Here is a 12,357-nt window from a genome sequence, read left to right on the forward strand (position 1 = left end):
CCCCTTTCAAGAAACTCCATTTCTTTCCTTCTGTTTTGTCTCCACCCCACCCTTCCTGCACCCCACTATTTCAGCAAGCTCAGTCATATTTGAGTTGTCTTTGACTTGAGGGTGAGTGTGTTACTTTTCCTGAATCATTGTTTGCATTCCTGCTCATATTGTGGTTCCTCTAAGCTTGTTGCTACCTCCCTCATGTTCATAGATGGTGTTATTCTGGCTACATAAGAACAGGCATTTAAAAAAACAAATTCACTTTTAGTACATAGGATTCAACATAGTTTAATTGTTTGTTAGGAAGCAGGTCAAGTGACTGTTTCCAATGGGCTGTAACGAACAGTCATACTTAAGAGTAAACCTTTTGGAAAAAAGCAGGATTATATTTTTTTAGTTTCTTTTCATTTTAAATATTTTACTTCCTTATGCTTAGAGGACAATTTTGCCATGAACTTTCCTTCTATTTATGCAGTTGGTTTTTATGCAGAAAGTTCATTTTGATTCTTAAGAGAATGCTCTCTTTAGTTGTTAACTGTGCTTTACAGAATGTATTGATTCCCTCATATTTGTTGCTTATTAAGGATGTTTTAACCTATGGATGGAGCCAATGCTAGTCCTACTCATAGTTGACCCATTGAAGTGAATGGGCATGGATCACTTAATTTCGATGGGTGTACTCTTGAGTAGAATTTGATTGGCTACAACTTTCTATTGTAACCTATGTACTACATCTAATGCTGGAGGCAATGTGCCCCCAGTGACCATTCCTGGAAATCACAGGTGGGAATGTCCCAGATCCTACCAGTGGTGTAGTATCTGGGGGGCACAGGGGTGGTTGCCCCGGGTGCTAAATTGTTAGGGGCACAAAATTTCAACATCCTGTTGTGCCTGAACACAGCTGTGCACTTCTATTGTTGGGCTGTTCTCACTTCTCCATGTGAACCAGGAAGTGGCCTATCCCAAAAACAGAATGACTTGAATGTACATATGTACATGAAGGACCAGGTGCGCAGCCTGGGAGTCATTTTGGACTCACAGCTGTCTATGGAGGCACAGGTCAAATCTGTGTCCAGGGCAGCTGTTTACCAGCTCCATCTGGTACGTAGGCTGAGACCCTATCTGCCTGCGGACTGTCTCGCCAGAGTGGTGCATGCTCTGGTTATCTCCCGCTTGGACTACTGCAATGCGCTCTACGTGGGGCTACCTTTGAAGGTGACCCGGAAACTACAACTAATCCAGAATGTGGCAGCTAGACTGGTGACTGGGAGCGGCCGCCGAGACCATATAACACTTGAAAGACCTACATTGGCTCCCAGTACGTTTCCGGGCACAATTCAAAGTGTTGGTGCTGACCTTTAAAGTCCTAAACGGCCTTGGTCCAGTATATCTGAAGGAGCGTCTCCACCCACATCGTTCTACCCGGACACTGAGGTCCAGCACCGAGGGCCTTCTGGCAGTTCCCTCACTGCAAGAAGCCAAGTTACAGGGAACCAGGCAGAGGGCCTTCTCGGTAGTGGCGCCCTCCCTGTGGAACGCCCTCCCACCAGATGTCAAAGAGAACAACAACTACCAGACTTTTAGAAGACATCTGAAGGCAGCCCTGTTTAGGGAAGCTTTTAATGTTTGATGTATTACAGTATTTTAATATTTTTTGGGAAGCCGCCCAGAGTGGCTGGGGAAGCCCAGCCAGATGGGCGGGGTATAAATAATAAATTATTATTATAATAAATTATTATTACTCTGCCCGTTTCCCTCCTGTTCTCTTTGTGTGGCGCCGAGCATTGGCAACCCATGATATGCCACTGTATCCTGCTTTTGGTCTTCCCATAGGCACCTGCTTGGCCACTGTGAGATGGGCCTGATCCAGCAAGCTCTTCTTAAGTCCTTAAACCACACAGAGGGAGGAATTCAGCATAGGGCCAAGAAGATTGCTCTGTCAGTGTAAGCATTTCTCCTTGCCTGATTCAACCATCTGCTCTCTCCTCCCCCTGCATACTGTTCTGGGGTGGGGTGGGGGAGCTCTGTTGTACTAGTGATGGTCTTTGTACAAGTTTCTACTAGTGGGGCTTGTTATAGTTGAATCCCACCCCCTCCGTTTTGTTTAAATGGTACATAAATGGTCCAAATAACTAAACAAAACTAACTTGGGTCCATTAATTTCATTGGCTCTGCTCGTGAGTAGAACTAGGTAAGCACAGATTAGTATTAAACAAAAGTCTATACAGACTAGGTTTATATTTTTTAAAAAAACCCCAAAAATCTACAGCCGACCCCTCTCCTCACCCACCCCTAGTTTTTAGAAGGGAAGTGCATAGCTTTCATCCCAGAGTTGAATTCCAGTACCACTTTCTTTGAAAACAAACCTGCAGAGTAGGCAAGGGGGTGGAGTCTCTTTTGTAGTATTTTGAATCCACAAAGTGTCTTATAAATGAGTGGGTGACAACCTTCACTGCTGGTGTTGGCATCGAAGCTCACAGGAGCACAAGACCCAGCTTCCCACCCTGAACGCTTTCCAAAAGAGCTGGTTTTATTGCCTTGCCCTGTACTTCTAACTCTGGAGGGACTGGCAGCATGGTGTGGGGTCTCAGGAAAAGCCACAGAGGCCTGTTCTTCTCCTGTTTGTTTGGTTAGCCTAACTGATGCCATTTTGCATCTGTAAAAAACTACCTGCTTTAGAATTTAAGAGGGTGAGCCACAAATACGTGAAGACCAGATAACGTTGCTAGGCGATTTTCAGAAAATCCTCCCTCTGCCAGGCTACTCTCCTCTTCAAGGTCTCCAGGCAGGGTGTCCTGTTTCAATGAGCACGAGCAGCTGAATAAACGAGTGATTATGGGAATCTCCTCTGTCTATGGCATTTATTGGCTTTTCAGTGACCAAGGCAGCTTGGACCCGATTAGCGGACCCCAACAATGGCTGGAATGGTTGGAGCAGGTGGTGGTGCTACAGGAAGCGGCTGGCCACACCTATGAGTGAAGGGGGCGGGGCAATGTATTTCTGAGAGCTGCTCCCACATTAGGGAGGACCAGCACTGAAGGTGAATGTTTGCTGGCGGCCTTGCGTAGCGTCACATGTGAGTGCTTTATGGGTTGGAGGGGAAAGCTGGCTGGTGGGAGGGGTTGGGAAATCACGAAAAGGCAGTATATTGTTACATGTATAGCCAGGTTCTATGCATGTTTACTCTTAGTCAAGATTTTAGGTGAACATGTTCCCAAATTAAGTGTGCAAAGAACTGCAGCTTGAAGTTGAGAGACATACTGAATTTGGAGTTGGCTTTCTGGATTTGTTTCCTACCTCATCTCCCCCACCTTTCAGCCGAGACACAAGTGAAGTTGTAGATTTAAGCAGACACACTAAAAGCACAGGAAATACCTGCCTTGGCAGTTTGTGAGAAGGATCTCAAGCATGAGTCAGCAGTGTGATGGGGCTGCAGAAAAGGCTAATGTGGTTATTAGGCTTCATGAGTAGAACCATAGTTTCCAAGTCACACAACGTAACCCTGCAGTTTGCTGGTTGTAACCTAGGCTGTGACTCAGGCCTAATTTCTGGTTTCCCCAATGTGTGCCGTTCAGTGTGAGACCATTTCTGGACAGAAAAATCAACTAAGCAACCAGTTAAAAACAAGTCTAGTTACATTCCACAATTAGTTTCCAATTGCTTAGTTAGTTCTTTATACAGCAACCAGTTAAAAGGTTTCCCCTTAATTGTCCAGGAGGAAGGAAAATCTAAAGGTCAGGAACAAGACAAGGGAGGAGGGACCCTCAAGGGGGAGTTAACAAACACACCCTAAACTTTTCTCTCTGCCCCTAAGTTTGTTTTGTAATGCATATTTTTCTCAGCAGCACTCTCCCCAAATGCTTGACTATGGTTGCAATCTAAGTGGTTCTTCGTTTGTAAACTTGTTTTATGGTATCGTGATACAAGATTAAAACTGGGTTGTTGTTTTTTGTTGTTTTTTTGAGCAGGAAAACAATCTCCACACCAGTTTTCAACTTTTTAGTTATAACTTAAACTGCTTCCTTTCTTTTACACTTGTTGGTATTCCCCTGTTCACTGTATCCTTGTCATCCTTTCCCCCCCATGAAACAAAAAATATGCCAGTCATTTAATTCCTGGTGTAAATTTTCTCTTAACTTACCTAATGGGCTATGTGAACATCAAATTAACACACACTTCCTGCGCGGAGGAGCAAGGGGGAAGGTTGCTGCCTTTCTCTTGCCCTCAAATCCTCTACCAGTGAGTTGGCAGTGAATTGACTGACACCCCTCTCCACCCAAAAAATGCCCCCACCTAGAAATGTGGCTGCCCCACCTAACAAGGAAGGCTGGCTATAGGAATATGACACAGCACATCTTTTGGGAGTCATCCTTAAATTTATGCAGTGCTGTGCCCAGATCCTCTGTTGAGTCTTACCCCACTTGGCTCCTGTAATCTGCTGGTGAGCATTGGACCCTATATGGCACCATTGGGTCCCAAAGTGGGAGATACCCCCTATTGTGGGTGGGGGTGGGTGGGTTACCTAGAGGGGCCCCTCTGAGAGTTAAGGGAGCGACAGGGGAACTTTGAAAATCTGGCATCACTGGATCAAGTTCATCAGTTTGGTTGAATTGGTTAATTAAAACTAAATCGTTCTAATTGGTGTGTGAATAAATGTTCAGTTGTTACCGTTTTGAATTGTATTGTGTCCTTATCTTCCTTAAGTAGATTGTGCCAGCCACTGTTCTGAATAATAATTTTTATAGGGCAGGGGGAACTGAAGATGAGTTTATGGAACCGAGGCGGCATGAAAAAGTTTGGGAACCTCTGTATTACACCCTTCCACTCAACCTGTTGTGTTCCAGAATTTGTTGGCTTGCAGTTCCCATCATCTCGGACTGGTGGCCCTACTGGGTGGGGCTGATGGGAGTTGCAGGTCAAAACAACTTGAGGATGTTGGGACCATGAAATCATAGAGTTAGAAGGGACCCTGAGGGTCATCTAGCTCAACCCCCTGCAATGCAGAAGTCTCAGCACATGGGTTATGGATCTCTAATGCACCATAATTTCTCATGTTCTCTCTCTCTCTCTCTCTCTCTCTCTATATATATATATACACACACACACCCTCTTCTGTTTATTATTACCTATGGTGTATTATGGTGTGGAGGTGCTATCCAAGGAGGCAAAGAGGTTGTAATAGTGCCTGCATAGTGGAGTATGGGTTGAATTGTTGCATGAGCAGACTTCCCCCTTCCTTCTCCAGAGAGTCTCCAGAGTCCCAACCCTCCAGACAATATTATAGAAGCAAGGGGTGCAAGTGCCTCTGCATGAGCGGAATTCTGTTCTGCTAAGCATGAAACTTGTCGGGTGCAGCTTTGCATGTCAAATACCTTGTATAGGGGACGCGGGTGGCGCTGTGGGTTAAACCACAGAGCCTAGGACTTGACAATCAGAAGGTCGGCGGTTCGAATCCCCGCGATGGGGTGAGCTCCTGTTGCTCGGTCCCTGCTCCTGCCAACCTAGCAGTTTGAAAGCACATCAAAGTGCAAATAGATAAATAAGTACCGCTTCGGTGGGAAGGTAAACAGCGTTTCCCTGCGCTGCTCTGGTTCACCAGAAACGGCTTAGTCATGCTGGCCACATGACCCAGAAGCTGTACACCGGCTCCCTCGGCCAATAAAGTGAGATGAGCGCCGCAACCCCAGAGTCGGCCACGACTGGACCTAATGGTCAGGGGTCCCTTTACCTTTACCTTTATACCTTGTATAAAATCTATGCAGACGTACTAATATACATTAGTAAATACATGTACCACAGTTCAAGAAGGACACTGACAAACTGGAACGTGTCCAGAGGAGGGCAACCAAAATGGTCAAAGGCCTGGAAACGATGCCTTATGAGGAACGGCTAAGGGAGCTGGGCATGTTTAGCCTGGAGAAGAGGAGGTTAAGGGGTGATATGATAGCCATGTTCAAATATATAAAAGGATGTCACATAGAGGAGGGAGAAAGGTTGTTTTCTGCTGCTCCAGAGAAGCGGACACGGAGCAATGGATCCAAAGTACAAGAAAGAAGATTCCACCTAAACATTAGGAAGAACTTCCTGACAGTAAGAGCTGTTCGACAGTGGAATTTGCTGCCAAGGAGTGTGGTGGAGTCTCCTTCTTTGGAGGTCTTTAAGCAGAGGCTTGACAACCATATGTCAGGAGTGCTCTGATGGTGTTTCCTGCTTGGCAGGGGGTTGGACTCGATGGCCCTTGTGGTCTCTTCCAACTCTATGATTCTATGATTCTATGTGTTACTCCTATTTACATTGCATGGGCAGGGAGGGGAGGAACTTGGTGAAAATGACTCTGGATATAGTGGGTTTCATTTGCAGGCAACTTCAAGAGCTCAGTCAGAGGTTTACATGGAATCTACCCTATAGAGTCCTGCTATTTTTGCATCTCTAAAGATCCCTGTTATGCTGCCTGGGAGTAACTAGGTTTTGCTTCACTTCCCAAGTTAAACTGCATGATTGACCATGAATGCTAGTGGCCCAGGATATCCGCTAGCCTCCCTCTATGTGGGCGACTTGCACCCGGATGTAACCGAAGCCATGTTGTACGAGAAATTCTCGCCTGCTGGACCAATTCTGTCCATCAGAGTTTGCCGAGATGTCTCCACACGCCGATCACTAGGTTATGCCTACATAAATTTTCAACAGCCTGCTGATGGTAAGTGAGTGAGAACTTCTTCTAAACTCTCAAATGTTGTATTTTGTTTGCATCAAATATCTTTGCTCCATTCTTCAGCTGAAAAGACTCCCAGGGTAGATTACAGATCAATAAAAAGTAATACTGTGTTGCCTGAGGTCAGAGGCTATCTCAAAGGCAGAACACGAAAGGAAAAGGAGCAGAGAAAGAAAAGGGAGGAAACTCTGGCGCTAGTTAATAAAGTTCTTATAATAGTGGAGAGGGAAAGGGTTTGGTGCACAGGTGGGGAGACTGCTATCCTCTGGATGTTGTTGGACTCCAACTCCCATCAGCCGTGGCCAGCATGGCCAGGGGTTGCTGGGAACTGTAGTTCACCGTCATCTGGAGGTCCTCAGGTGCCCCATTGCTGGTCTGGAGAGAGAGGGGGATCCAAATGTTTTTGGTTTCAGCTGAGCCCATGAAGTGGCCCTGCTTCCCATCTCTCCCTCAGCTGCAGCCTGATAAATCCATGTTGTATGGAGGGCCTTCTCGGTAGTGGCGCCCGCCCTGTGGAACGCCCTCCCATCAGATGTCAAAGAGATAAACAACTACCTGACATTCAGAAGATATCTTAAGGCAGCCCTGTTCAGGGAAATTTTTAATGTGTGACATTTTAGTGTATTTTTGGTCTCTGTGGAAGCCATCCAGAGTGGCTGGGGAAACCCAGCCAGATGGATTGGGTACAAATAAAAAATTATTATTATTATTGTATGATGTGCCCATGACTACTAAGTCTTCCTCTGGAAAACGAAGCAAGTTTTGCCAGGCAAAAAGGCAACTCAAGCTCTGCTTTCAAGCAGAGTTTCGGGCTCTACAGTACTCATTTTGATCCACATTTAGGGGATCTGAACATTTAGAAATTAGCTGGCAAGTAACCTTTTGTGTTCCAAATAATTTCTGGTAGCTGTAAGATAAGTGTTGAGCTAAACCGAAGTGAAAGGAAGCTTCAGCCTTGCCCTGTTCACTAGGCCACAGTGATTAAGATTAGCCGTTGCAAATGTCCCACAGGAGGAATAAAACATCTGTGGATTTATTTCCCATCAGCCCCAGCAAGTGGGGCTGGTGGTCAGTGGGAGTTGCAGCACAACAATATCTGAAGGGTCGTATCTTCCCCAGTCCTGCATCTAATGGCCTTTACCACTTGACCCATGACGCAGCTATGGTCTTGTTTACAGATGGTTGACTTAGAAACCATGGCAAGTTATTTGTACCTACAGCTTCCAGTCATGTTTTCCAGAAGCCAGAGCTTCTCTTCTTAACACCAATTTCTTAAGCCCCACTCCTGTCGAAAGACTTTGCGATCTTCCCTGTTGGTAGTAAAATGAATGTGCTCACACACAGCTGTTTGCAAGGTGAGAGACTGGGCTTCTTTGCTTCCAGCTTTTGGTTTTTGTTTCTGTGTAAACAAATGAGCTTTCCCTCCCCTGCTAGCTGAGCGGGCCTTGGATACCATGAATTTTGAAGTGATAAAAGGCCGACCCATTCGCATCATGTGGTCCCAACGGGACCCAGGACTCAGGAAATCAGGCGTTGGGAACATCTTCATCAAGAACCTGGACGATTCCATTGATAACAAAGCTTTGTATGATACATTCTCAGCCTTTGGAAATATCCTTTCTTGCAAGGTAGCTATGTCACTGGCAGAAATAACATCACCTGATCTGCTTTGAGCATTCTAGTATATGTGTTGTCTATCATTCCTTTTATCCTGATCTATTCAATTTTTGACCAGTGGTTTCTAAGCAGTCTGGCTTCACTTTTGTGTAATAACATTTGGTGGGTGGTAATTTAAAATTCAAAACAATCTTGAGGTAGCCTCTAGGCAAAACACTTTGGGCAATTTCCCACCCCCTCTAGCATCACAATGGTTCCTTGAATCTCAGAACTTCTCTGCTGATCCAAAGAAACAGCACTTCAGTACTGAGAGAGACCTCATTGAATTAGACACCAACCCCATTCCGATTTTCTTCAAGTTCTTTTCTCTCTCTATTTGAAACCAAGGTTTTTACTCATTGTTGATGGGCCCCATTGATTAGGGTTACACCAAAATGTGTCTGTGACTCAGGGTCACTGTTTAGGGGGGCTTTGTAACCACTGAGCAGATATACATGTAAACTGGGGGGAAATCAAGGGCCCATCTTTTTCGTTTTCAGTTGTATGACTTCCTTTATTTCTCTTCCCTCATACCCACCCATGTCTTAACAGGTTGTGTGTGATGAGAATGGATCCCGAGGTTACGGCTTTGTCCATTTTGAGACCCACGAGGCAGCAAACAGAGCAATTGACACGATGAATGGAATGCTCCTCAATGACCGTAAGGTGTAAGTGGAAGCTGGGGTTGGGAGCTAGGGTGCAGGTATGGGTGAAGTGGGTGACTGCGAGATCAAATGTTGTTGACTCTCTTAATATGTTAGATGCATTGCACACATAAATAAATAACAAAGCCCCTCCTATGCAGAACACAATTTAGAATAAGGGTTTAAGCACAAAGGAAAACCAAGGTTAGTAAAAGGTGCAACAAATTACCTTGGAAACATGTATCAAATGATAGAATAACAAGAATATTTGTAAGTAAATGCAAGTATCCAATATTTTATGACATGTTTAGCATGCAAAACAGTCCATAAGGTCACTAATACGTTTCCCCTGTGAGTATAGAAAATGTGCATTTCCATCAGCAATACAGTTGGCCGGAAGAGCAACAGCTCATCCAGACTTCCGCTTGTCCCATCACTTCTCCTCCCAGGAAAACCCGCTCTTTCACATTGAATTGGAGCATGCGTCAACTGGGTTTTCCTTGGATTGATGTTTGCTCCAATTCAGCACTAAAGAGTTGGTTTTCCTGGGGCAAGTCGTGGGGGAAACAAAAAACCACTCAGACCTGTATTTGGAAAGGACAAGTAGGAAACCACTTGGAACCATGCTTTCTAGGCATGGGACGAGCGAAGGGGGGGGGACAAGCCCTCACTGTTTCATGTGCTCTATAAATCCTTTGTCTAGAAGATGCCTTGCCAATTCACAGTTTTCTCTACACTGCCTTAAGAAGAGCAGTGGTTACAGCTGAAATCCACCCTGCGAGGTTGATGCAAAATACAGGCAAGAGCAATGTTATCACTGGTCAAGCATCAGGCTCTCCTAGCTTAAAGGTCTCTAGAGCTACACCAAACAGAGATAATCCTGCCTCTCTCCTCATGACAACGTCTCCTGAGCACTGACAAGGCAAAATTTGGCACTTGTGGCTTTATTAGAGCATGGTGATCGATAAAGCTGTCTCAGTTCTTGCCTACTTAATATAGCTTGGGAGGTTTCCCTGACCTCGTTGCATGGCACACACAATGCATTTTAAAAAGTGGCTTCACTGTTCGCCCATTTACAGGTTTGTTGGCCATTTTAAATCTCGACGAGAGCGGGAAGCAGAATATGGCGCCAAGGCAATGGAATTCACCAATGTCTACATCAAGAACTTTGGGGATGACATGCATGATGAGCGACTACAGGAAATATTCTCAAAATTTGGTAAATGCGGCACTTTGAAGTATAGTGATTGGCAGGGAAGTTTCAACCTGTGAGCCTAATTAGGCCTGCCAGACCTGAGAGATAGGGCTGCCACACTATTTTGGGTGAACACCACCCCTGTTTCCTGAGCCTGGTGTCATATACGATGCAAAGTGCACCTTTTGCAAATCTGCTCCAGAAGATCGGGGGAATGCTTTGAACGGGGTTGTGCAAGCAGGGGAGAGGAGAGGGAGAGGGAGAGGGAGAGGGAGAGGGAGAGGGAGAGGGAGAGGGAGAGGGAGAGGGAGAGGGAGAGAATGTTCTGTTGCACAAGGAAAAATCCTTGCCCTGATGGAACGTTCGCCTTTATGTCGGATTCTACCCATACATAATAAGAGATTGCAGGTAAGATCCATTTTTTTGTGAGTGGACGTCTACCCACTACATTTCCTGCATCCTCCCAAATCTGCTCCCGAGAATCCCTCAACCCCCCAGGACAGATTTTGGAGGCATGGATGAGGAGGAATCCATTCCGTCAACTGGATCTCTTCTGCTGGCAGACAGGCAAAACTGTTCTGTTGTGCTGGTGGACAGGCACCACTGGAATTCACCCAATAGCTCCAAGTGCATGGCACCAATGTCAGTCTGTTGTAACTTGTGGCTCCAGCAATGTCACACTGTCTTAAACTTTCTTGTTCTACTTTCCAGGAAAGACGTTGAGTGTCAAGGTGATGATGGATAATGCAGGCCATTCGAAAGGGTTTGGGTTTGTCAACTTTGAGAAGCATGAAGATGCTCAGAAGGCAAGATGGTCTTTGATCTATTTGTCTGTGCCCGATGCTTGCTTGTTCCTGTTCCAGTGAATGTAGCTGTCGAGATGGAGCTGAAGACTTGTTGGTGGGAGAAAGACCTGACTTGGATGTGTGTGCACCTAAAGGAGTAAATGGGCTTTCTCCACCAGGGACCTCCCTGTTTTGCGATCATAAAGTTGGAGGAGGCCGTTTAGTGTGGGAAGTCCCAGAGCTAAAGCAACCCCAACAGATGGCTGCATATAGCTTCTGCTTAAAGACCTCTCACAAGGGAGAGTCTATCCAGTTGCTTTGATCATTGGTTCCATTGCTAAACTGATTTTACCAGCAAGAACTGTCTCCTAATATTCGAGTGAGATGCAGCCGCTGGTGCAGCAGAGGAAATGAAATCTTGTCACATTCACATCATACATTTAAAGGCTTTCCCACAAATAATATTGGGAACTGTGATTTGTTAAGGGTGCTGGGAATTGTAGCTCTATGATGGATAAACTATAGTTTCCAAGATTCTTTGGGGAAGCCATACCTGTGAAAGTGGTGTAATTGTGCTTTAAATATATGGTGGGGACTGCTGAATCTGTCCTCTTTTGGGTGACAGCTCTTCCGGTATTTGATGAGTGCATATGAATCTCTCTCATGTTCGCTATGAATGCATGATGGCTACAGAACCAACTAAATTGCTCTTGGTGGGGGGTAGGGGGATTTCATTGCTTCGGATAGCTCAGAAGCGAAGGCTTTGCAAAGTTCATTACAAAATTAAATCAGAGCAAAGGGCATCTTTCTGCAAGACGGATGTGTGGTCCATTGAGGGGTGGAGTTAGTCGTGGGACTTCTTCCTATGCACAACCCTCTATGTTAACACCTGGTCTCCTGGCAGGCTGTTGAAGACATGAATGGGACGGAGATCAATGGGCGAATGGTGTATGTTGGCCGAGCTCAGAAGAGGATGGAACGTCAGAGTGAACTGAAGCGCAAATTTGAGCAGATCAAGCAGGAGAGAGTAAACAGATACCAGGTAATGCTAAGTGACAATGAGGTCATCAGGTGTGGCAAGGTACACTTTTTTAAAAAAAAGCAACACACCTGCTGACTTTCGAAATCTCAAATGCTGTGGTTGCTCTCCAATATAAATATTTATTTATTTGTTTTCAGGCATCGTTTCTATTACTGCTACTAATAAATTTATTACCCACCATTCACCAGTAGAAGGATTACAGCAATTTAAAATCCAGTACCCAAAACTGTGGAAACAAATTTCAGCCTGTAATTGTATGTCCCCCTTGGTCTACAATAAAATAATGTAAGGTTAAAATAGGAAAGATCCAAAATTCAGTAAACTAAAAGCGG

At 45.2% G+C, this 12,357-nt stretch overlaps 1 protein-coding gene across 1 annotated transcript in view; it reads left to right on the forward strand.

Moving 5' to 3' along the window:
- Window positions 1-481: 481 nt before the first annotated feature.
- PABPC1L (poly(A) binding protein cytoplasmic 1 like) overlaps window positions 482-12,357 on the forward strand; it is a 31,246-nt gene continuing 19,370 nt past the window's right edge. The window contains exons 1-7 of the mRNA XM_081011209.1: window positions 482-1,935; window positions 6,477-6,688; window positions 8,138-8,331; window positions 8,912-9,027; window positions 10,083-10,222; window positions 10,910-11,004; window positions 11,888-12,025. Of these exons, the coding sequence (XP_080867335.1) occupies window positions 6,496-6,688; window positions 8,138-8,331; window positions 8,912-9,027; window positions 10,083-10,222; window positions 10,910-11,004; window positions 11,888-12,025 (876 nt within the window). The 5' untranslated portion in view covers window positions 482-1,935; window positions 6,477-6,495. The remainder of the gene's footprint in view (window positions 1,936-6,476; window positions 6,689-8,137; window positions 8,332-8,911; window positions 9,028-10,082; window positions 10,223-10,909; window positions 11,005-11,887; window positions 12,026-12,357) is intronic.

This window comes from Podarcis pityusensis (genome assembly GCF_964106645.2).
Source record: "Podarcis pityusensis genome assembly, chromosome: 6".
NCBI classification, from domain to species: domain Eukaryota; kingdom Metazoa; phylum Chordata; class Lepidosauria; order Squamata; family Lacertidae; genus Podarcis; species Podarcis pityusensis.